This window comes from Mus musculus, chromosome 10, assembly GCF_000001635.26.
Source record: "Mus musculus strain C57BL/6J chromosome 10, GRCm38.p6 C57BL/6J".
Classification (NCBI taxonomy): domain Eukaryota; kingdom Metazoa; phylum Chordata; class Mammalia; order Rodentia; family Muridae; genus Mus; species Mus musculus.
In genome coordinates this window covers 84,910,936-84,936,397 of record NC_000076.6, presented here as the reverse complement: position 1 = coordinate 84,936,397, position 25,462 = coordinate 84,910,936, and the positions used below count along the sequence as shown (strand labels likewise).

At 42.3% G+C, this 25,462-nt stretch overlaps 1 protein-coding gene across 6 annotated transcripts in view; it reads right to left on the bottom strand.

The window, feature by feature from the left end:
• Ric8b (RIC8 guanine nucleotide exchange factor B) overlaps nt 1–19,130 on the bottom strand; it is a 101,070-nt gene extending 81,940 nt beyond the window's left edge. For 4 of the 6 annotated variants that reach the window (XR_380392.3, XR_380394.4, XR_380393.3 and 1 more), the window contains exons 1-2: nt 18,573–19,130; nt 10,805–10,852 (exon numbers count right to left, since the gene is read on the bottom strand). Coding sequence is in view for 3 of the 6 variants with exons in the window: in XM_006513625.3 (XP_006513688.1) it covers nt 10,805–10,852; nt 18,573–18,656 (132 nt within the window). In the remaining 3 variants the exon portion in view is untranslated. The remainder of the gene's footprint in view (nt 1–10,804; nt 10,853–18,572) is intronic. The other 2 variants (NM_183172.2, NM_001013441.2) reach the window with 1 other exon arrangement.
• Nucleotides 19,131–25,462: the final 6,332 nt, after the last annotated feature.

Genomic DNA, 25,462 nt, shown 5'->3' with positions numbered 1-25,462 from the left:
TTTCTCTTACTATTTAAGTGTCTTTATTTCCCCCCCCAAAAAAAAAAATCCTTTTTTCCACACTGTATGTGTAAAACTTTAGTCTTGAAAACTTAGGTATTGAATATTGGCAGTTAGAGAAGAAATATCTTCATTTCTTGCATATCACAATTTCCCAAATGAGAAAAAAAAGTTTTAGGAGAAATATTAAGCGGAAAAAAAAAAAACATCTATTTTGGGTTAATGAGCGATAAGAGAACATGACTCAAATAATTTATAATACTAGAGATTTCACATATGTAAAATGAGTAAGTGCTAAGTATCTTTTACTATACATCAACTTAAGCTACATACTAAATGCTGAATAAATTATGCAAGCAGTTCTAAGAGGAAGCTTCTGGGGAGGTGTTACTGGGCAGGAGGAAAGTGTCTGAGTAGCTGGAAGGAGGTAACCAAAGAATGGAGAGAGCCATGAGCAGACCAGCGAGGAACGTGGAAACTGAGAGAGTCAGTCCAAGTGGGAGCAGTGCTGGTGAGTGATGGCAGGTGAGGATACCTCAGAGGGTCACCCTATGGAAGGATGCACAAGCCCACACTGTAACGCACTGCTCCACCTCTGGGCATGGCCACTAAAGGCAAGAGGAACTGAAGCCTTGTCTGGCCCCACATCTTCCTCACAAGTTCCTCATTCCAAGTGCTCTCATCTGCATCATGGCCCCTCGTGGAGGGCATGCTATCTGATGCCTCTCCATGCTGGTCATCAGCTCAGTGCCTAAGTTCCGTCTATACTTTGCAACAAATCTCAAAATTTGGACACCTAAGTCAGAAAATAAGGAGATTTGTAAGCCACACAATGAGTCTTTCTAGTCTGATATGGTGTAACACCTGGGCTATGGGACAGACTGCTTAGGTTTGAATCATGGCCTACCAGTTCACTGGTTTAAACAGCATTTCCTCCATGTACCTTTGCTTCCTCTCTTGTAAAACAAAAAAGCCACAGAATGCACCTTAAAGCTTTGTTGGAAGGGTTAAATGCGCACAAAGACGCACGGGACTTGTAAGAGTAACAGGCATATAGTATACTGTATCGACTAACACTTCTTTTTATACCAAATGTTTTCAGATACAGTTCACACAGTCTGTTCTATTAAAGTCCACAACCTATTTGTTTTTAGAGCACATATTCACACTTGTGCAACCATCATCTCTATCTAATTATAGAATATTTTCATCACTCCCATCAGAAACTCAATACCCATCAGCAGTAAACCCTGACTCCTCTTTTTCCCTCGTCCCAGCTCCCTGGCAACCACTAATCCATTTTCTGTCACCAAGGATCTGTTATCCAAAACGTTTCACACTGACAGAAATCATACAACATCTGTCTGGCCTTTTGTGCCTAATTTCCTTCACTTAGCCTGCTTTCAAAGTCCATTCACCATTAGCACATATCAGTTACTTTATTTCTTTAACTGAATAACAGTCTACTGCAGGAATATAACATATTTTGTTCATCATTTACATGCTGATGGACATCTGGGTTGTTCCTACTTTTTTATTATTATTCAGCAAACCTCGTGTGTGTGTGTGTGTGTGTGTGTGTGTGTGTGTGTGTACGTGCACGCAGAGTTTTGCACAGACTATGTCCACTTTTTTTTTGTAACACACTCTCAGTACCTAGGGGTACAACTGGTACGCAGCTTAGCTTTGTGAGTAACTGCCGGATTGTTTCCAGACTGGCTGCAGCACTTCCTACAAGTAGTGGGTGAACGGATGCTCAGGGGTTCCCGCTCTTGTCAGTATTGCTTTGTCCTGTTCTAGCCTGGCAGAGGTGAGCTGATTTATGACACTCGTGGTTTACCTTTATCCAGTAACCAATGATGTCAGTTTTTATTTTGGAAACCTAGATCTTGAGTTTACTGTTCATTTTAAATTCAATTGTCTTCTGAGTAAGAGTTCTTAGGGCTGAAGAGATGGCTCAGTAGTTAAGAGCATTTGTTGCTCTTGCAGAGTACCCGCTTCAGTTCCTAGCACCTACATGTTACCAAGTGTCTCTAACTCTAGTTTCCGAGGCTCTGATTGCTCTTCTGACTCCATACAAGCATACATGTGGCACACAAACACACAAGCAGCCAAAACACTCATACACATAAAAGAAACTTAATTAAAGCTTCAAATTTTTTCAGGGAGTTTCTTATATATTTTAAGTGAAATTTTTACCATATATGTGATTTTAATATTTTCTCTAATTCTGCAAATTATCATTTTTATCTTCCTGATCGTTTCTTTTAGAGCACAAATGTTTTTAACTCTGACAATGTCCATTTTTGTCTGTTTCTTCTTTTGTTTATGTTTTTGGTATCATCTGAGAGAATGGTGATTTCTGTTTTCCCCAGTAAATTTTAAGTCTTTACCTCATAGATTTAGATCTTTGATCCATTTGCCTTTTTGAATGGAGTGTAGCACAAGGTAAGGACCAACCACATCATTTATTCATGGTTTTCCAGGTAACACTTCATTTGCTGATAGTCACAGTCACTCGCATGCTGGTTCCCAGTCTTGGACACCAACAGTCTGCCCAGTCTGAAACTGCTGAGTCTGCCTCCCGCTCCTCTTTGAGACATGCAGTTCAGGATGGACCCAAACTTTTTAAGTAGCCAACCCTTATCCTCCTGCCTCTATTTCCCACATCCCAGATTACAAAACACCTCACCATACCCAGCTCCATTTTCACTTTTCCCCTCCACGATTCCTTAAGCTATTCTGTGCCTGTTTTCATTTCAGAACTGGCCTGCTGATTTCTAACAAGAAGCCACCGTGAATTCTAGAAATGATTATACTGAATTAGTGGATCAGTAAGACAAATACCAATATTCTAGCAGTAGTAAGTCTTCCATTCCACAAACATGGGATTTTTTTTCATTTATTTAAATCTCCTTTAATCATTCTCAGTGAAGTCTTACAGTCATCAACATCTGAGTTATGTACTTAAGGTGTAACTTTAAGGCAGTGGTTCTCAACTTGTGGGTCTAGACCCCGTTGGTATCAAATGACACATCTCACAAGGGTTACTTAAGACCATCGGAAAACACAGATATTTTACATTATGGTTCATAACAGTAGCAAAATTACAGTTAAGAAGTTGCAATTAAAAATAGTTTTATGGTTGGAGTCAGCACAACATGAGTCACCATGTTAAGGGGTCACAGCACTGGAAGGTTGAGAGCCACTGTTTTAAGGCTTACTATATGCATCTTATTGGATCTGCTCCAGATTAATACTAATTTTCTGGAGGGGTATAGAAATATTATTGTAAAGTAGCCTTCTTTTATGTAATACTGCAAGTGATACAAATCCAACAATAACTATAATTACTACTTTCTATCATCTTTAAGGAAGCTGTATAAAGAAGAGTAAGCATATGATATTTGTTTTATTGGCCTTATTTATTATCACTTCTGGGTCTTTTGATTTGTTCTTATGGATTCCAGTTACCATCTGGAGTCACTTCAGTACAATACAGCTTTGTTCCCATTCACCTTTGTGTGGGTCTGGCAAAAACATTGTATTTATATATACTATTTACTCACCATAACATTACAGACATTCTGTTTTACACAGATGCTTTTAAAAATCACTAAAGGGGACCACATGATGGTCCAGCTGGTAAAAGCACTTGGAAAATCAGCCTGTCAATTTGAATTGGGTCCCAAGAGGCCATGGTAGAAGGAAAGAACCAACTATTAAAAGCTAAAGAGAAAGAGAAAATCTTGAAGGCAGCCAGAAAAAAGTAAACTGAGAAATGTAAATATTGTGTCCCTCCTGAGAAGACAGCCCCTCAACTCACAGCCAATGTTCTTCACAATGCCTGTCTACTGGGGAGCTCTGGACACATTCCACCAATTTCACTTTTCTTAACTGAATTCCAGATTTTTTTCAGTAAATGTTTTTTTCATTATGAACTCTTTGGGCTAAAAAAAAGTGTTTACTTTAAAAAATAATTTTGATAGGTTTCATTAGGGTGCTAGTTTATAGAGCTCCATACACTATCCTGGCTGCAAAATAAACTGGGATGATCAGATGAGAAAATGTGCCTCCCCCAACTCCACAGTTCCACTATTCTTATCCCCCGAGGAAGGTACCCTAAAAAGTAACATAAAGATCACATAGGGTGACCCAGGAAGATGGCTCAGTAAATAAGTAAAAGCACAGGCTGGCCAGCCTGATGACCTGAGTTCTGACGTGCCAGACTGCATCAGTAAGCCAGTGTTGCTAAAGAGAAACAAGAGGTACAGACAGGAGGACCAGCAAACGCAGCCACTGCACAGCAGAAGCTCCTAACAACGTGGGAGTGAAGCCGCCATTCCAGGAACTGGACTAGAGAGAGTCCCCATCTCAGGTCTCACCACACATGTCATGTCCATTCCCACGTGCACCTGTGGGCATATGAGCATGCATGTGCACACACACAGTCATTGTTTTTAAAGATCACGCGAAAACCCTAAATTAGAAGAGCTTTTCTGTCCTTTTCCCCTATCTGGCAAAACATCTACAGTGAAAGGTACAGTCTGGAATAAAGCGCAAATGGCTTGATTTGCACTATGGCTAGGCATTCATTCTGCCTAACAGTTAAGATCTGTACTAGGGTCCTGCTAGACAGGAGCTTTAAAAATAAAAACCTGAGGTGTGTACCTGATATTGAGTGCTCATCTTTGAATGGAGTTAAAAGTATTTAAAGTCATCATCTGTAGGGTGAGGGGCACGCAAAACCTTGGATATGCTAAAAAGCAGTCTCAGCTGAGTTGGGGGAGAGCTGGGAGAGGGAAAGACGCAGGGAGTCAGGCGCTGAGAGCCTTGGCTAGACTAGAAAGCATTCTACAGCTGTACTCTTTCCCCACTAAAAGGCTGTCTTGGAAGAGACTGGTTTCAGACTGAGCACTTTATTTGTACTATGTACCTATGTGTTCCCTTAGGTAAAGGTATCCAACAAATTTTGATTCAAATTTAGACATAATATTAAGCTTTTGTTTAAAAAAATTTTTTTAATTACTTTGACATTTTCAGCTGACCAGAGTAAGAACAAAGGCTTTCAGAACAAGCATCCATGCCTCGAGCTATGTTACCTACAAGTGGATTCAAAGCCAAGGATTAACAATTCTGCCTTGGCACATTTCCCTTGGAGGAAGGAAATTCACACACTTGCCACTCGTTTTCCACAGTCCGCAGTGACAATCGCTAGCACCTATGTATCTGTAACTGAGTATGCATCAAACCAAGTACCACAGGCTAACAGCAAGCCAGGAATCTAAGCCTAGCATGGGTCCCAGTGCAAAGGACCACTGAGGAACCGTGTAAATGACACATGTTCTAATATGCAGATCCACGCCTAAAAGGGAAAGCTTAAAAACTGATGTATCTGAAATAACAAAATGGACTTTTGTATTCAGATACATTTATTTCACTATATAAACTGGCTTTGTAAGTAATACTACTCTAATTTAATAAAGAAATCAAGAAAGTTCAATTTTGGAAAAAAAAAATCCAGAAAGCACTGGTTTATGTTTATGCCCCCAATCACACTATTCTAAAATACAATTGTATTATACTGTGTTATTAAATAATTATGGTCTTAAATCAGTTCAATCTATTATGATTCAAAAGTTTACCAAAAAAGCCTACTCCACAGCAGTACAGTCAAGCAGCAGCATCTAGTGGACTTCCTTGCTGCACTTCTCTGTGTAGGATTTAGCAGAACTCCAAGCCGTGATCACTCCTGAAATATACTTTTGTATCTTGCTTCCTCAGTGAACAACACTGTGAGTTGTATTTTGCAATTCTGATGTGTAACTAGAAGAGCGTAAAACACAGAACCACACAATATGCTCTACTCACAGGAATTCTAGCCTCCACTCAACTTCCAAGTTCCTTCCCCTCATCTTAACTTGCATTAGTGTAGGTGCCTATCCAGGGCCTCATGCAGTGCTGGGAGCTAAGAATCCAGGGTAAATAATCCAGGCTTCTTGTCCCCATGAAGAGCTCACAATTTCAACTCAGCAACTGACCTACCACTTAAGAGAACTGAGTCTAAAGCTATGAAACATGCTTGTACTTTAGGTATGTTAGTGCTCATTCTTCTGAGGAAGATGATGTTAGTTATATACAGGAAGGTTTTCCACCGGTGATAATGCTATATTCTCAGGTACAGGTCAAAGAGGGTCAAACATTCTACTCCTCTCCACACCCCCGGACAGAGGATTGAACCCAGGGCCTCACACATGCTAGGCAAACTGTGTCCCTGAGCTGTAACCCAACCCAATTCATTTTATGACATATCTTTATCAACTTTTATTGCAATACTCTTTACTGCTTTCTGAGAAACATTTTGGGTTAAAAAGCAAAGTAAGAGCCCTCGCTGTCTCAAGATGCGGGTATGCAGGTTATTCACCATTTGCTTTCCCCCAGCCCACAGATCTGCACGATACATGTGTGTGTGCACTGACAGCTAATCGCAGCCCGCCACTGTAGGGGAGGATGTAAATAAGCAGGTGCTTCTATCCAAACTGCAATAATTCACATGCACCTGTCATGATTTGCATCAGATGCACAGACATTAGAATTGCAGCCAACTTTATTCCTTAAAGAAAATACATACATTCCCCTTTGCTAGCTCCTACCTTAAGCCTGACCTTTTTTCCCCAAAGATTTATTTATTTATTTTATGTATATGAGTATGCTGTAGCTGTCTTCAGACACACCAGAAGAGGGCGTCAGATCCCATTACAGATGGTTGTGAAAGCCACCATGTGGTTGCTGGGATTTGAACTCAGGGCCTCAGGAAGAGCAGTCAGTGCCCTTAACTGCTGAACCATCTCTCCAGCCTTAAGCGTGACTCTTAAATAGTGTCTCAACAGTGATGAAATAATAGGTAAAACAAGCCGGGCGTGGTGGCGCACACCTTTAATCCCAGCACTCAGGAGGCAGAGGCAGGCAGATTTCTGAGTTCAAAGCCAGCCTGGTCTACAAAGTGAGTTCCAGGACAGCCAGGGATACACAGAGAAACCCTGTCTCGAAAAAGAGAGAGAGAGAGAGAGAGAGAGAGAGAGAGATAAAACAAGGTATTGGATCATAATTTTAAGTATTCCAAACTATATTTCAAAAGGTAATGAGACAGCTACATAGGAGTAGACACAGAAGAACTATGCCTACTGAAGAATCCTTTCTGTATAAGGCTTCATTCACCACATTCCAGCAGTGTGAGCATTTGTCTCATTGTTAAATGCCCACCACACTGAATGGCACTAGAGGGAGAAGCAAACCTCTGTAAAACTGAAAATTACAGCAGAAGTGTCAGGGACCAGATCTAGAGAGCATCACTTGTCACCCTACGCAGAGAGGCGCCACTGCCTCTTATTCTAGGTTGTCACAAAGTTGTTGGTTTTTTTTTTTTTTAATATTAGAAAGATATTACTATGGGTGGATGTTTGGTTGATTTTTCTAGCACAGCACTGCCTTTATGAAAGCGAGCAAAGTCTTGATTTGTTGTTACCAATGTAATGACTTGACAGAAGGCTCTAGAACAATGGTTCTCAACCTTCCTACTGCTATATATGCCCATTTAATGCAGCTCCTCATATTGGGGTGACCCCAACCACAAAGTTACCTTCGATACTATTTCATAACTGTAATTTTGCTACTGTTATGAGTCATACTACAAATGTCTGTGTTTTTCTGAGGTTCTTAGGCGACCCCTGTGAGGAGGGTCATGTGATCCCCAAATGGGCCATGACCCACAGGCTGAGCACCGCTGCTCTGGAAGCACATTCAGGACAGTACAGGACAGCAAAGGATCTGTATGGTCATTTGATTTCTTACGTTTCCACACTGGGCTCAGTGCAGTGCCTACTGCTCTGTTTCCACAGAGAGCCTCTACAGCTGTGAGCATGGGGCTGTCCTGCAGTTTCCCTGTCAGTATCTGAAAGGCACTGGAGGCATCAAAGTGTCACTAGTGGTTTTAACCCTTGGAGACTGAAATGGGTTTGTTTGGTGATGTTTTGCATTAATGAAGATTACCTACGTAGGTCCCTAATGACTCTTGTTTATAACAGACCTCCCAGGAAGCAGGAATCTACACACACTGCAATAAACACCAGGGCAGAAGTTACTCTCTCCAGAGATCTGAAAGTAGCAGAGGGCGATCTCACACCAACAGATCCAAACAACCTCTGCATCAAAGCAATTAGGAAAAACCCGTCTCTGCTCTGAACACACAGGGACGTTTGCAGCATTACTTAGAGCACAGTTTAACAACTTTACATAATGTTCACACCATAACAGGCAACAGAAGCAACATAGCAATGATTTAAAGTACGTGGAAAGATATGTACTTATATGTAAATATTAAAAGTAGGAAGAATTTTGAGCATATGGGGAGTTGTGTGTATATCAGAAGAATGCTGATGGAATCAAACCCATATAGACAATAAGTAGGGAGAGTGGTTAGACAATGTCAGGCTTTTTACCACCTTACAGAAAACAACACCATGGATAACTAATATAGAAAAATTCTCCTCTCCAATGACATTTAGATGAGATAATGCATCTGTATTCAGCTTTTTATGCACACTGTATGTGCATGTAGATATGTGCAAGTGTGTGTGTGTGTGTGTGTGTATGTGTGTATTCCAGGGATTCTTCAGTCTCTCTCTTTCCAGTGCAGGGATTACAGTGTCACTGTGCCTAGAATTTTTCTGTGGTTCTATGGACTGAACTCAAGTACTGAGAGTGTGGCCAACACTCTACTAACTGGGTGGTCTCCTGCTCTTAATGTACTTATTGTAAGTGAAAGTGCTACCCAAGATTCTGAAGTTTGACCCCTAATATAGCGTGGATGTAATAAACAGAGGGTGGGTTCTTCTAATCAAACACATGGTAAGTAGCTGCCTTTCTAGCTTGAATGTTTATCGTGAGTCTGCCATTTCACTGCCAGCTTTAAAAGCTTACTTGGTTCTTTCCAACAGCACATAATAGACTTTCTCTCTTTCTACCCCCTCCTAGTACTCTATTATGTTAATTAATGTGCTTGTGTTTATTCCCAATACACCTCAGCTGGCCATTTCCAATCTTTTCCTCTTGATGTATGTTTTGATGAAAAAAAGTGTTCACTTGGGTTCAATCTAAACAAAACCGATCTCCAAAAGAGACACACTTTGGTCAAAGGGCAAAAGGCATCTTAATTTTAATAGCTAACTACCAGCTTGTCCTCCACAGATCCTGTGCATTCTGTGTGAAGATCATCTAGAGATGTACATACGCTTGGCGTCTACGCCCCTGCTTCTGACTCATTAGATAAGGGACTGTCCCTAAGAAGGCCAGTTTTTAAAGCTATCCAAAAAACATGTTCATTCAATAAATCTCTACTCCAAAAGGTATCTTTTGACATATTGGCACTGTCCAAATCCAAAAGTAAGTCTTCTTTCCACTCCATGACACTGATTTAGTGAACTTCTTGAGTGTTCACTCTGAGCTCAGCACTGCAGATGTGACAAACAGAGATGAGCAACAATGTCAACCAGCAGGAGTCCTACAGGTTTACCATGGAGAGTAATTAACAGAGGAAAGCTATAAATAAAGACTGTGTATGTACAGGTAACCATCAACACTTCATACATAAACACAAGGGGATAGAAATTGCAGGCTGTAGAAGCAATGCAGACATCAGATCACTGACACTACTATGTCACCCTGTCAGCATAGGAAGTCCCGGGAAGATTTTAAGGCCAAGAATGACATGGCCTGACTGCTGCCTTAGATTTATGGACAAGCAACTAGAACCACGTGTCCCTACATAGTGAAAGGTCGACAGCTCAAAAACTAACGTAGCGCTGGGCAGTGGGGATGCAGCCTTTCATCTGAGCAATGGGGAGGCCAAGGCAAGCAGATCTCTGAGTTTGAGGCCAGCCCGGTCTACAGAGAGAGTTCTGGTGCAGCCAGGGCTACACAGAGAAACCCTGTCTCAAAAACAACAACATACTTATACAGTAATCCAGAAGAAGGTCTCGATTAAGAGAATAAATCTTAGGAGACAAAGAGAAGCAGGCACAGACTGGAGAGATGGCTCAGCTGTTACAGGCTAGGCTCACAAGCAAAAATATAAGAGAAACAGGCACAGAGATTGGCTATAGCGAGGTAAATGGACGTATGTAAGGTTATCAATCCACTACCAGCATCTAAGATTCTGACACTGGGAACTAACTCAGCCATAGTCTTCGTTTAATCCTGAATCAGTGAGGCTGGGATAGAGGAGGTACAGGACCCAGAAAAACAAAAGGGCAGGACTGGTTTCTCCTCTGTAACATGATCCTTTAACACACCAAATAAGGCAGCCATAGGCAGTGCCAACACGCAAGCATACATTAGGTAGTCTCGTGTAGTGAGAGTAACAACATAAGAAGCTCAGTGCTGAGAAACTGCGGCTGAGGGGCAGCAGCAGGAAAAGCTGCTTTCCCCAGGCTTAGCACAGCTTTACGTTAGCCTGGCATTTTTTACAACCTCGAATTCTGCCACCAAAAATGGGCAACCTTTTAGCAGTAAGAAAGTCTAGTGATAGTCCCACTGAACCCTTCCCAACTCATGTAAGCACAGGGGCTCTGTGGGATGAACAGCGGGACTCTGTGTAACCCACCCTAAACCTTGCACCTCTTTCTTCTCAGGAAGCCTGACAAACTTAACTGAAAACAAAGACTAACCAACAACCACGAGATGAAAACAAGCCCACTACTTAACCACCCAGGCTTAAACACACACACACACACACCCCAAACCTTACCTTTCTTTTATCTTCATCTGCTGATTCAAATTTGAAAGTAGCCCTATGCTGAAGAGGGAAAAGGGAAACATTGTTATTTTAGTATATGATAAACTTTAAAGATTTTTAAACAAAATATATAAACTAATTTTTAATAAATACTGTTCTCCCATCTCAATATTCTTATTAAAGTAAGACAGATGTGTAAGTAAATAAACATAAAGCCTCATGAGAAGATTATGGCATAAATACAATGGGAGAAGAGAGAATTAAGACAGCAACTATCCAAAGAGGTGGAATGGTTAGCACAAGGCACCGGACGTCTGAGCTGGACTCTCAGGGAAATGAGGAGTTTGCTGTAGGTGTGTGAATGTATGTGATACATCCATGAAGCTGGCAGCTCTGGGACTGAAACATGGGACAATGTTAGGGGATGGCACCTGAAAGAACTCGAGAACGGAAGCACAGACTTGCCTGAGATTTGGAAAGGTCTTTCAGTGTGCTAGGATTCTCTTTTTTGAATTCCATAAGAAATCATCAGAGAACTGCAGGGAGACAACCTACAACCTGCAAAAAGGCTCCTGAACTTACTAGTTGTGACTTCAAGCTAGTAAACTGTGCCTGGATTCCTCTTATGAAAATGAAGTAATCCTTAGCTCAGAGGGTGATTGTGAGGGTTCTGACATTTATGGCACCTAAAATATCTCACTACCTGGCAAGTAGTAAACAGTATGCATTAGGAAGCTGTTGCTGCTGCTACTAGTGCTGCTAATGAGATTAAGGACAAATTAACTGGCAGGGAGAAAGGTATCGTGGCTCCCCTGGAATGATTGGCCAGAGTGTATACTTTCCACTGTGTAGCAGAGCAGAGGCAAATGGGTAGAATAACTGGCTTGTTTGCATAGGGAGTGGTGGTCACAAACCAGGAGCACAGAATTACAACTCTCACAGAGAGCATGTGCTCTCTGAATCAATCCCACCTGAACTCTTCCTGAGGCAAACCAACGAGCCACTCCTCGGCACTGTCTGCTTTCCTGTTTATTTCCCTGTCCACACTGACCCACAGGACTGGCCACCCACCACAAAAAAAGGGGGCATTAAGTGTGAAAAAACAGCATCGTTTGGTGGTTCTGTTTTGCAGCTTTGCAGCAAACAGTTTTTGAATTAAAGGAGCTGTAGAAATTTTGGGAGAGAGGCAGTCTTGAATATAAGCAACAGTAAAAGGGAAGACAAGAGGTTAAGAGATAAGGTCATTTGAGGAAACCTCAGGGAGGCTACTCAGGCACGGATGCAAACCAACTGGAACTGGTGTTGCAGAGAGAAGGCACAGATTTGAAACTTTACATCTGAAATGACAGCAGGCTCCCGATGACCAGGGAAGGCCAGGGTGGAGTATGAAGAGCATGAGTGTTTTGTGCAGTAGCTCATGGGCCAGCTCAAGGAGAGCAAGACTGAAGGCAGAAAGCCACGTGAGGAGTGGACATCCCAGGCTGGCATACTGCTGCTCAAGCAGTACCATTTGACACAAACTTTTAAAGGGAGAGTGATTTGGCAACACAGACTAGAAGCCATAAAAACATTTACCCCATTTGACCCAGAACTCCTACTCCTATTACTTATTTTAATGGAGTCATGCAGAATGAGAGGAAAAATTATATGCATAAGCATACTCACAACAGTGCCTTCTAACACAGTAAGAGAGAGAGGCAAGCTGAATGTAAACCATGTATGTCCGTGTCAGAATATTCTACTAAGCATAAGCCCATCTGATAAAGTATTACACAGCAACTCAAAGAAAGGTGACTCACTAGGATTGTTTTATAATAAAAACTCTTTGGAATAAAGGATGAAGAAAGAATAAATGAACAAGGAAGGGAAGGAGAGAAAGTGGGAAGAGGAGGTCATAAATCTGAGGGCTATACTATACTTAGGAAGCCACAGGCCCAAGGTTCACTGACACTCAATACTAAAGATAAGGAGGTGGCAAGCCAATAATGTTCTATGTGGAAGTTCAGCAAAGGCTCCCTGCAAATGAAAATAATTGTACTTAGAAACCAAAATGTCTTAGTTTTGCCATTCTACATAAAATGTTACTTCTGTAAATTATTTGGAATAAAAGTGTCTACTTGTTAAAACTTATTATTTTTCCTAAAAAAAAAAAATGGCATTTATAAAGAAAGGACAGGAAAAAAGTAATTATTTTTTGGGAAGATATTAAGTTACAAAAATATCTTCTAAGTATTTCCTATATAGAATTATTCTTTTTAAAATAGTATCATAGTATCAAGGGCTAGTTTTTCACTTTTCTGTTGCTTTTTCACTGTAGGTCTGAACATAAATTAAAAACAACTTTAAATAAGAAATTTAAAATAACAATAAAAAGTAACATTTTACAAATAAAAGTTTTCAAAAGCCCATCTAGTCACATGAAAGCTTACTTAGAAAATATACTAGCATGTAGGCATGACAAATTACCTCAAAAATCATTTGTGCTCAGCAGATGCTGGGGTCAGCTCATGGGCCAGCTCAAGGAGAGCAAGACTGGAGGCAGAAAGCCACGTGAGGAGTGGACATCCCAGGCTGGCATACTGCTGCTCAAGCAGTACCATTTGACACAAACTTTTAAAGTCTGTAAGGCTTGCTTCATTTATCCAAGCTAGCTCAGACCTAACATGCTCTCTGCCTCTCTTTCCAACACTTTTTAAATACTTTTAATTTTTTGAGCCTGGGCTTTCTAAGTGTCCCAGGGTGGCCTTGAACTTTCAATCTTGTTGCCTCACTCCCCTTTCTGAAGCTCAACTGGTGGGAAGAGAACGAGCGTCCTAGGTGTGGATGCCTCCTGAGAGCTGTTAGCCAGCTAAACACCAGCTTTTATACACTTCATTTCCAGAACAAGAGCAAGTCAAATATAAATCAAAGAGTAAAATCACTGTTCAATTTAAAGCCTAAGAAAGCTAGAACCTTTCAGTGACACACCAGACTCAGGGCTGCAGGCTTCATCACTTAAAAGAAGCCCTGACAAACCTCAGGTGTCACACAACCTCAAGTTTGGGTCCAGTCCCACTGCTCACTCGGTGCAACCCCGCTCAAGCTGCACTTTGCACTCCGTAAGGTTTTCCTTATTTTGTATATGCTATGGCTGGCACTTTGCACATGGTAGGTATTCATTACATGGCTACTACTACAGGCTAAACACTGACCTATTAGAGAATTCAGAGTTAGTTCATTGATGTCTACAGATATACTCAAAGACTACTTCTTAGATGTCAAAACAGACTGTAGAACAATCTGGAACTAAGAACAAAGTGTAACAAGAATATCTCCATGCAAAAACCTAGGGCAAGCCCAAAGTCAAAGCTCAGCCTCAAAGATGGAAAGCGAAGCATCCTCCTACGTGATCCAGGATATTTAAGTCCCCGTTCAAATGCAGAGGCTGCACTTCTAGAACTGTTTCCATCAGTTTCTATCGGTCTCATTCTCTAGCACAAGGATGATGCGCTTGAGCTATCAGCAGTCCTCCTTTCCTGCACCTAACTCTTGGAGACCTACTTCAGTGACAGTACCTTAAGTAACTTTTTCAGTCTTCATCTGACCATAAACTTGCTCTATTTCCAAAATGGAATCCTGCTGAAGATGGCTGTGGAACAGAGACATGCCCAGGTGGCCTTATGGCTTGTCATGTCATCTATCAATTTATCAGTCATAGTGAAGACCACACGTCACTTTCCTTACCTAGTTGACCAGTTTGGTTCTTTCAGCTCAATAGCAGAGTATAGATTTATCTTAAGCATGACCAGGTTCAATGTCTAGTGCAACCTCAAGTTCCTGTGGTTCAAAAAAAATCACAATGTGGCCAGGCATAGCATATTCCATTAATTCTGGCACTCAGGAGGCAGAGGCAGAGGCAGGCAGATCTCTGAGTTCAAGGACAGCCTAGTCTACAGAGCAAGCTCCAACATAGCCAGGGCTACACAGAGAAACTGTTATGAAAACAACAACAACAAAATCACCATATTACAATGTACCTCAGGTGCATGACAATGAAGATAATGGTGGCAAACAACGTTTCTAGTGAACCTGCTGTCAGAACAGACTCTGGAGGAAGACCAAGAGCTTGGATAGTCTAAACCATAGCAAGACATCTCAAAATAACCATTTCATTCTGTAACTAAAGGAGAGTGCCTAGGGCTCAACAGTTACAAACAAGGTAGTACACTGCACCTGAGAATAAAACAAAGCCTTCCTATGCTCAGCAGCAGAACCAACAAGGGAAACGTGGCACAGTCCTGCAAACGTGACCTGGTCAGGCATCTAAGACCACACACACACCACTCCCCACCATATGCTCCTGAGCCTGTATGCAAGCACTATGTCTTTCTGGACCTTAATCTACTATTCAAAGAAACATGAAAATGCTCCCATCTCCCTTATAACTTTTAATATAAGGGGATTGTATGTGTAAATTCCTAGGAAATTACACAGCACCTAGAAGGCACTCAATAAATGTTAATAGGTGAATTTAAAGAGTGAGAAACAGCCAGTCTTATTTCAAAGAACTATTTTCCTATTCCAAAGCAACTTCCCCTTGACAGAAACATTTTTTTTTTCTTTATGGGATAGAGATTTCTCTCCCTAAAATAACAAGAGCCAGTGAATGAAGCAGGAATACTTAGAAATGAATTTCTGTATAGAGAAATTAGGTGCATTCTAGAGTCAGATAGGTACTGTCTTCTCTAGATGCAGTAAGAGATATACCATAGTAATGGTACCACTAGAAGGTGCAAAGGTTAAGATAAAAGAGGGAGAAAGATCCCCAAATTCTTACTATGTCACATCAGTTGAGTGCCACATGCTTTGCTGAAAGCAAACAGCCATGGGCTACTTCTTCAGCAGCAGGTCCTGCTCTAGGTACTTTACACACAGAACTCGCGCAGTCCTGACAAAAGCGTTAGGATATAGATGTAACTTTTCCCCTCAGCTGACAGAGGAATACAAAGCAAAGGCTAAGCAACATGAGCTTGTCCACATACAAATGGAGAATCAGCATCCAGAGTCTGGCTCTGAGCACACTACCTCATGACGGTGTGCCTAGTGCCTGGCACTCGACTTCAATTAATCTAATCCACACAATAAATAAAAAGAATGGTGTCTGAATCCCTCCTTACAGACAGGCAACTGGTCTCAGAGGCTCAACATAACTTATCCATAGTCACGAAGCTGTTACCAGCAGAGCTGAGCTTAGGACCAAGGTTCACCTAATGCCAGATCCCACCTTCTTTCTACTACCCTTGCAAGGACCAGCTTATTAGAAAAAAGGTAGCATGAAGAGGCTCCTCTGCCAAACATGAACTGGGCTCCCCATACTGCTCATTCCTCTTCTGCTTGACTCCTCAGAGCTACAACCACTGCTTACTCTTACATGCTTCAAAGCCATTTTTCCAGAGAAGAAATCTGAAGGGCTGCTATCCATCTACTTTTGGGGGGTTTCAGACCCCATACACCATGAATCTGGACAGTTTACTTCTACTCTTCCTGCCTGACCACGGACGCAAAGAGCCCCTTCCTAGTCATGCCATCCGGTTCTCCCTTTGAGGGGCAGTGCTGCATTGCAACATGAGGCCCAGCACTCTTGTGCTCCAAGCCCTACTGCACGGTTCCTACTATAACCGATAGTAAACATGAGTGCTTTCTCCTGACACAGAAACTGCTCCCAGCTACACCAAGTCGGCACAGTCTCAGGCTTGGCTTGGCCAAAAAAAAAAAAAAAAAAAAAGGTGTCTAGGAATCCTCTGAAGCCTTTCAAGACATTGCCTTAACAACAGAAGATGATCCTAAGAACGCTGAAAACATTTCCAATATGAAAAGGGGAAGCCAAGCTCTGACAGGACGTAGCCATGAGTGATAAGAAACCAACCTGAAGGAATAACAGGGAGAGGAAGGGATAAATTGGAGGAAACAAATAAAAAGGGGACCTAATTTGTTCAGCTACAACGGAGCGCAGAGTGGACTCAGATCCCAGTGTAGGTTTTCCCTCCTCCCTGGCTTGTGGAAAAAAGGTTCCTATCATTGTTAGCTAGCTGGCATATAGTAAGTGCTAAAAAAAACATTAACAGTTAATAGAAGTTCATTCAACACAATAGCCAAACTATTATACTTCTCTTTGTAAATCAGCTTGAAGCTCCCCCATATCTTCTCTGGAAAGCAATAATAAATCAAGTTAAAAATAATACAATATACGCAGTATGTACACCTACGCATTAAATGAGTTTCTCCTAAATTAGGCAGATATGATCAACACTAAAGCCTATCAGGTGAAGGGGCTAAGACATGACTAGAGTACAGTCCGTGCATTCTACCTAAGAATGTATCACAGCAAAAAAAAGGCACTAGACTTAGAGTTGGAGAGCTAGACTCAACTCTCAGTCTTATTTTTCATTGGGTATGTGACTTTGGGAAGACATTATTATCCTGAGTGTTACTCTCTGTGAAATGAGGAATATCCTCCTCACTGTCCTCACTAGATTGCTGGGAAGATTAAGTGGGTATGAAGGTTCTTTTAAAACAAGAAGTATGTCTCTTCTGGAGGTATTTTCTACTAAGCGCAGAAATGGGCATACAGGCAGTTCACTGATACAAAATATATGAGAGCGGAGTAGTAGGCACAGAAGAGAAGGTCCACAGGGGCATACAGCCATGTTTCTTTCAGAGAGGGCTGATAAATAGGCAGGGGAAAGGAACAGTAAGGTACCTGTTAGGTATATGGTGTAACTTGGTGATGGATGGGTCTTCAGAGAAGAGAGTCATACAAGTCTCCCAAACAGCCTAAAGGTGTTAGGTAGGCTACTTATTAAAGCAAACATGAGAAACTGCTGAAAGGAAAAGGAAGATCTAATGGTACTTGGAGAGAGAGCTCCTCCAGAGATGAAAGTGGTATTAATAATAAGATACCGATCACTGTAGCAAAAGACCAGTGAATGGATAGTTTGAAAACCTAGGTGGGAAGGCTCTGGCTCCCAGGAATGACCTTGGGCTAGTTACTTAGCCCATCTGGAGGCTCCATTGCAAAACACAGATAATACCTCACAGGATTGCTGTCAAGATTAAATGAGATAATGAACAGAAAAGCTGTTAATGCGATACAAATAACAGGTATTATTAGGAGTTGGATTTTCTACCCACTTGCAACATATGTCCATGACCTTGGGGCGTGATTTCAGTTCTTTGCACCTCGGTTTCCTCATCTATGAAATGGGAAGGTTGATACCATCTACTTTATAAGCACTTGGAGGATATCAAAGGAGATCACATAAAAGACATCAATGCCTGGTAAACCATACAATGGTACAGGTACACAAAGACCTGCCATCGTTGCTGATATGTTTTGTGCATGACAAGGGCCGTGTTTATGCAGAGAAGCATGTATTTTCACACTATACAGGTGAGAAAGCCTCGCATGCATTTTATGCATCCAGGAACGGGGCACTGGGCAGCCGCGCATCTACAGATTCTGGGGGTGTGCCTTGCACGTTTAGGAAGAAGACCACAGGACAGGCTGCTGGGCCAGAAATCGGAGTGGGCATTATAGTGGAGGCAATGGGTAGATGCAGGATGAACGAGTGGGAAAGGCTGGGGGCACAAACACGCATGCCCAAGCCGGAAACGTTTTCGGGGGAGAGCAATGCGCATCCCCGGAATGAGGGGGATGGGGAGGATGCGAAGTGCAAGCCCCGAAGGCGGCCCGGGGGGAGGGGGGACAAGACAGCGAACGCCCGGGGCCAGAGTTCTTTACCTTGTCGCTGTAATCCCTCAGGACCCGCTCGATAGCCCCCGCCTCGCCGGCCCGGACGATGTAGAGGGCGCGCTCTTCATCCATGGCCGCAGGTGCGGGGGAGCCGCAGCCGCTGTGCGCGCCCCAGCCGCTGCCTCCCAGGTAAACGCCTCGCGCCCCCGCTACCTCGCTCCTTCCCAGCTTCCTTCCTTCCCTCCTTCCCTCCCTCCCTCCAGCCTCCAACCCGCCAGCCTCCGCCCGGGCAGGCCCTACGTCACCGCCCCTCAACTTTCACCCCGCGACGTCACCGCTCCCCCAGCAACCGGCGCCCGGAGGCCTCCCCTGACAAGGCCCGGGGCTTGGTGGAGGCCTGAGGAGCCACCAGAGACTGAGTCAGGCCCAGGCCCTGCCTACTCCCCTAGGTCTGCCAGCCTTGGGGAAGAGTTGGGCTTCGCAGCGGGCTTCCACGAGCAGAACTGTCTCTCCTAACACTCTATGAATCATTCCCCCATAGCGGACGAGAACTGGCGGGCTGTTCCCCGCCCATCTGCGAGCCTACCGCTTCTACACTACAATTCCCGACATGCAATGGGCTCATCCCACGCTGTCATCTGAGTTATTAGTGAACTGAATAGCATGCCGGAATTGGTAGTCATCCAGTGCAAAAGACTTCCCTCTTTCCAGAGGGCATGCTGGAAAATGTAGTTCCCTAAAGGCCGGAAACCAGAATCCTGCGACCGCTGGAGGCCAGAGGCGGAGGGACCCTTCGTTGGTGGGAGGGTCTAAACTGGGGTTTAACTGGGTTTTTTGTTTTTGGGTTTTTTTTTTTTTTTTTTTGGTTTTTATTTTTTTCTTTTTTCTGACCTGCACTTAGACGCGGCTGGTTGGACTTACTGACGATGGCGAAACGGCCGACCCTTGGTAGTGGCTGTCAGCGCCAGGTTGAGTTCCCTCTATGCTCAGTTAGCGGTTTCCGTCTCTGGAATGCTCACCCTCCTCACCCGGTTGCAGTCCTGTTATGCACTAGGCTACAGCAACATGGGAAATTGAACACAGTTCTTTGTGGAACCCTAAGGAATCACAACAGATAAAGAAATTTGGAGAGATCTATATATCTATATAGATATTATTTGGAGATAGATTATTAGATTATGTATATATAATTTTATATTATATGTATGTATATGTGTGTGTGTGTGTATGTACATATATACATATATATTTTATTTCTATTTTCCAGATGAAGAAATTGAAGCTCAGAATTAATGAGGCATACCTGGGATTTGAACCCAGGGAAATTAGCTCTGCACTTAGTAATTGAGAAAGTTGAGATTTGAATCCAGGTCGTTCCCAAAGATGTAAATATCACACAACCAGAGTATCCATGGAGTCAGTGGTGATGGAGGCACATATTCTCCAAGTGTTAGTTCTGTGCCAGCCACTTACATTTCATCTGGGTTCACTCAACATCTCAAAAAATTAAATATTTGAGAATTTGTGCATTGCTGGGCATTATCCAATACAGTGTGGATACAGTGGCTCCCAAAACAAGTCCCAACCTTACTGGGTGGTCTGTTCTTGTGGACATCACCATGAACAGCCCTGCTGTTCTTGTTTTAAAATGAGCAGTCTTGAAAATTTAAAATGCATAGTTTTTATATTAAGTTTGGACCTGGAGCCTGTTCTGCACTCCCAGGCTCTCTCATAGAGAATAGATGAATTCTGCAAGAAATTTCCAAGCGTTTTACCCTCAAGTAATCATCCTTGTTGCCTTCCCCGTGGGCCTCTTAAGCTTTGCTGAAGAGGAAGGAGAGATGTACAAGTGTTTACTCATCTTCTTGGGTTTCTGTTACCCTGTAGTAGATCTGGGGAGATTTAAACAGTGTAGACGCCGAGCCCATGGAGCTTGGATTTTCTGATGATTATACTTTTCATGAAGCCAGTATTTTATTGACCATGCAGCTGAACAGTCATTGAAGAGCAGGAGACGATTGTGGTTTTGTTTGTTGTTATTGAAACAGATGCTGAAGCCAATCAGTAAAGAGAGAGATTCGTTTGGTTCTGTCCATGGCTCCTTGGTGTTATTCCCTGTGACCAGAGTGTACCTCATGGCTCCCTGACAGGGCATAGTAGAAAAACCTGCTCACTCCATGGCAGCTGGAAGGCAAAGATCCAGGAAAGAGCGAGGGCCCGATATTCCCTCCAATAGCAATAGCACGCTGCTGTGGACCTAACTCTCTCTGCTTAAGTAAAGGTCTCACCACTTCCCAACAGTATCATGGATTGGGGACCAAGCCTTAAACAAATGGGCCCAGACATTCCAGATCCGAAGTATGTAAAAAGATGAATAATTTATCTGTAATAAATTAGGTCAGAAAGATTTTAATATGACTCTCAAAAGAGAATACTTCTAAGAAAGGTCCTGTAAACTACAACCCGAATATTAAAATATCTAGCAATTCTTTAGGTTTACAAAACATTTACTTCCCACTTTTAATAGGTTTAACAGTTTAAATAAGTCACTGAAACAACACCTAATGTACCATTGGCAAAGGCACTGTTTCCATTTTATAGAGAACAGGTCCAGATGAGTTAAGTAAAAAACTGGAACTCTAGCGAATCTGTCCAGTATTTCATGAAGTCCTACTTGGGTAATTCTTTATTTGGGTGTCATCTTAGAGTTTCTGTTGCTGCAAGGAAACACCAAGACCCAAAAGCAAGTTGGGGAGGAAAGGGTTTATTCAGCTTATACTTCCACATTGCTGCTCATCACCAAAGGAAGCCAGGACAAGAACCTGGAGTCAGGAGCTGATGCAGAGGTCATGAAGGGGTGCTGCTTGTGGCTTGCTTTATGCTCAGCCTGCTTATAAAACCCAGGACTACCAGCCCAGGGATGGCACCATCCACAATTGGACAGGACCTCCCCATTGATCACTAATTGAGAAAATGCCTTACCACTGGGTCTTACTGAGACATCTTTCTCAACTGAGGCTCCTTCCTCTCTGATGGCCCTTGCTTGTGTCAAGTTGACATAAAACCATCCAGTACAGTAGCCAAGGCCTCCTGAAGAGAATAAGTAGAAAGTATTCCAGTAAAGATATTTTTCTTTAAAAAATGAGGGCTCTTACACATCTTTGAAATGTCTGTTTAGCAGAAATAGGCTATATTTTTAGTCTCCAATTCTGTATTTCTAAAAAAGAAAACAAAATGTGGAGTTGAATGAATTAATAGCTTAGGAAATTGCTTTTTTTTAAAATAATCTTGTGCTTATATTCTGATTTTTATGAATCCAAGTATCTTTGACTCTAACTCCAGTCACTCTTTAACCACTGATGAGACTCTAGTCGCAGAAAACTTAAGTGACTTATCCAAAGTCAATAGTTAAAGTTAGAGTCTGGGACTAGAGCCTAGACTAAGCCAGTAGATCAATTTACTTCCCTAAATATTGATTATGTGATACTTTCGGTGGCTGGAAACTCTTGTTAGCAATAAATCCAGTTTCTCTTACTGTGTAGGTGGCATGGAACTAAGGAATTAGCATTTAGAACTTCAGAAATCAGCCGGGTGTGGTGGGGCACACCTTTAATCCCAGTACTCGGGAGGCAGAGGCAGGAGGATTTCTGAGTTCAAGGCCAGCCTAGTCTACAAAATGAGTTCCAGGACAGCCAGGGCTATACAGAGAAACCCTGTCTCGAAAAACAACTTCAGAAATCAATGCAACCAATACATAAAAGCCATCACTTTTGAGAGATACTCATACAATACTTCTGTGCATATGAATGTATAGTGTTTTGCTAGCCTCAAAATATTTCCACATATCTGTAAGGTCAATAGAATAGGCACTATATATGTGTGTGTATATATTATATATGCACTATATATATGTATATATGAGAGAGACAGTGTTTGGGGTGTTGATTATGATTCTCTTTGGTCATAGGTGAACAAATCTGCTAATAAATGGTATAACTCAGGAACAAGTGTGCTCCATATTCTGATATCAAGATGTCTATGGCCTTTTGAGTAAGGGCCAATCAAAAGGCCTACAAATAGATACTAGGGTTTTTGTTGGTTTTGTATGTGTGTTTGTTTTGGACTATGATATCACCTGCTGTAGAATTTTCTCCTGTCATGGCAGTGGGGTATTTGAGAAGTGGCAAACTGAAAGCCTTTAAGGAGCCCCTGACACTGTCAGTCTTAGAATCCAACGCTTCCTCTCTGTCATACTTTTTGTCCATTTTCCTTAGAGGCAGACATTTAGAAACCAAACAGTTCTGTAGTTCCAGAAAGGGAGTTCAGAAAATTCCATTCATTCAAGATAGGACCGGTCACTTGGCAACCACCACCTCCCTGTGTGGAGCAGCCACTTAGCCCTCTCTTCACCCAGGGTCTTCAATTTGGGCAACCAGGACTGACCTGGATCTTATTTTAAATCTTAGTCCTGTGATTCTAAAACAATGAAACCACATTTGCATACTCATATGCATATGCATGAGGGGGGTTTGGAAATTACCTGTAGGTTCTGTGCATCTCTTTGTGTGGAAACACCTGAGATTAACTCAGTCTGTCTATGCTGAGGCCTGGGTACTGAGCATTTCAACAGTTTCCCAGTTGATTTAAACAGCAGTTAGCATTAAAAACAACAGCAAATGCATATTTTTGGAAGATTACCTAGTGAACTAGTTTTGGGGTGGTCTCCCAAAACCCTGTCCATGTAAAGGGTTTGGTGTTTTGGTTTTTTGTTTGTTTGTTTGTTTTTGAGAAATATGAATAATCTGGTAAAATGAGAATTCATTTCATTTCTTAAGGATGAAGTCACCCTTTCATAACAAGTTAATTAGTATAGTTTGTTCTTTTGACAAATATTTTCCATTTTTTTTTTGAAACATCACTTTGTGTTAGACACCATAACAAAATAAAGACAAGTGGCAACAATTGATGCAATCCTTAACGGATATAAGAAGCAACCAAACAGAAAATGAGTTCTTTTTCATGATAAGGAGTAAATTAAATATAATTACTGTACAAATCAAAAGAAGTAGTTGGGCAAAGGGGTAATCAGAAGAGCTTTCTTGGAGGAGGTTTGCTCTATACACCTTTGGTGAGATGCAAATGCTGGAGAAGCACGCAGGATGTGGGTTGTTGTGATGGGCAGCAAAGACACTGCTGCCAAGCCCAACACCCCATCCCAAGCTTCCACAACGTGGAAGGAGAGAAGCAACCCGACCGTGCAGGTTGTCTCTGCCCTCCACATGTGATGGTGTGAACAATAAAAATGTAGGCAGCCTTGGCAATCTGTTCACTTGAGCCTGTACTTGAGCATTGGCAAATACACTTATAATAAATAGATCTGCACTGACTGTGTACAGTAGGTTTTTACATTTAGCATAGGAAATGGGCCCTGCCCTTCAAGAGTTTCTATTTTCCCAAGTTCTGGAATGTTGGTCAGCTCTGTTTGCAACTTGTTTTGGTTTGTTTTCGTTTGGTTTTTTGTTTTTTGTTTGTTTGTTTGTTTTGTTTTTGTGTTTTTTGTTTTTTGTTTTTTTCGAGACAGAGTTTCTCTGGCTGTCCTGGAACTCACTTTGCAGACCAGGCTGGCCTTGAACTCAGAATTCCCCCTGCCTCTGCCTCCCATGTGCTGGGATTAAAGGCGTGCACCACCAACACCACCAGGCCGTTTGCAGCTTGTTGACTTGGAATCCCATACACATTTCTCTTGGGAAAATCCAGCCCTTTGGGTGACAGTGCAGAACTGTCTTTCAACAAGAAGACTAGGGGTGGAAAACCGATTCTTCCCTCCCGTCCCCACTGTGTGACTCTCAGAAAGCCGATGGCTTGTCAAATGCCTGGACACCCTTCTCCCAACCAACAGAAAACGCAGAAGCCAAAAAGCTTTTCATGAATGTTCACTCTGTCATTGGGCATTAAGGCCATCGCTTACACTCCTGGGATGCTGACCTGCTCAGCTGCAATGAAAATAATTAGGCCTGTTTTGTGGAACCTCTTAAGGGTTAAAAGAGATGGCTGTCAGCGTGGTCAGCATATAGGACTTGGCCTGGAGTGACCATGCTCAGTATCAGCCGGACTGAGGTGGCGGGGCTTAACAAGACACTCTGAATCTTCAGGATTAAGATTGTGTTTCATGGGATATTTTGTTTTGTTTGGTTTTGTTTTTCTGCCACTTCTGTTATTTTTAATTATGTGTGTATGTATGTATAGGTGGGTGGGCATGTGTACATGTGTGCATACAGACACCCAAGGATGAGATGTCATATCCATTGGAGCTGGTGTCACAGGCAGTTGTGAGCTGCCTGCTGCTGGTGTTGAGAACAGTACCCACTGCTGGGTCTGGACAGCCCTGTTGTTTTATTTTGTCTTTTAAAGAAAGAAAATCCCAATATACTGCTTGATTTGTGTAGCTTTAAAGTAACTAGCTTCTTTTATACTACATTCTACCATACAGGTTTGAGATAGTGACTCAGCCTCTGTGCGTGTGTGTGTGTGTGTGTGTGTGTGTGTGTGTGTGTGTGTGTAAATAAGGAGTCTAAAGCACTCTTTCAACACCTCTTCAAACCAATGCCTTTGCAATTAAGTGTATTGAAATTCACATGTCAGAGGAAATACATTCTCACAAGCCCTTCTTCCCAGCACCTCCCTCTGCAGTAAAGCATTAATTTACTTACCAACATTTGATTAAACTCTTAAGGTTCAACCCTAGGAGGAGGCAGCAGTGGACAAAGGATTATTGTCATTCATCATCAACACAGTTAAGTCTTCCCCTCCCATTGCCTATGAAGGATTAGCATTTCCCTGAAAGGAGCAGGACAGAATAAATTGCATCCCTGGCCAAAGAACTGCCAGCTCCTTTCAGCTGGGGGCACACACTGGGGGCTTTTCCCATATTAGTCAGC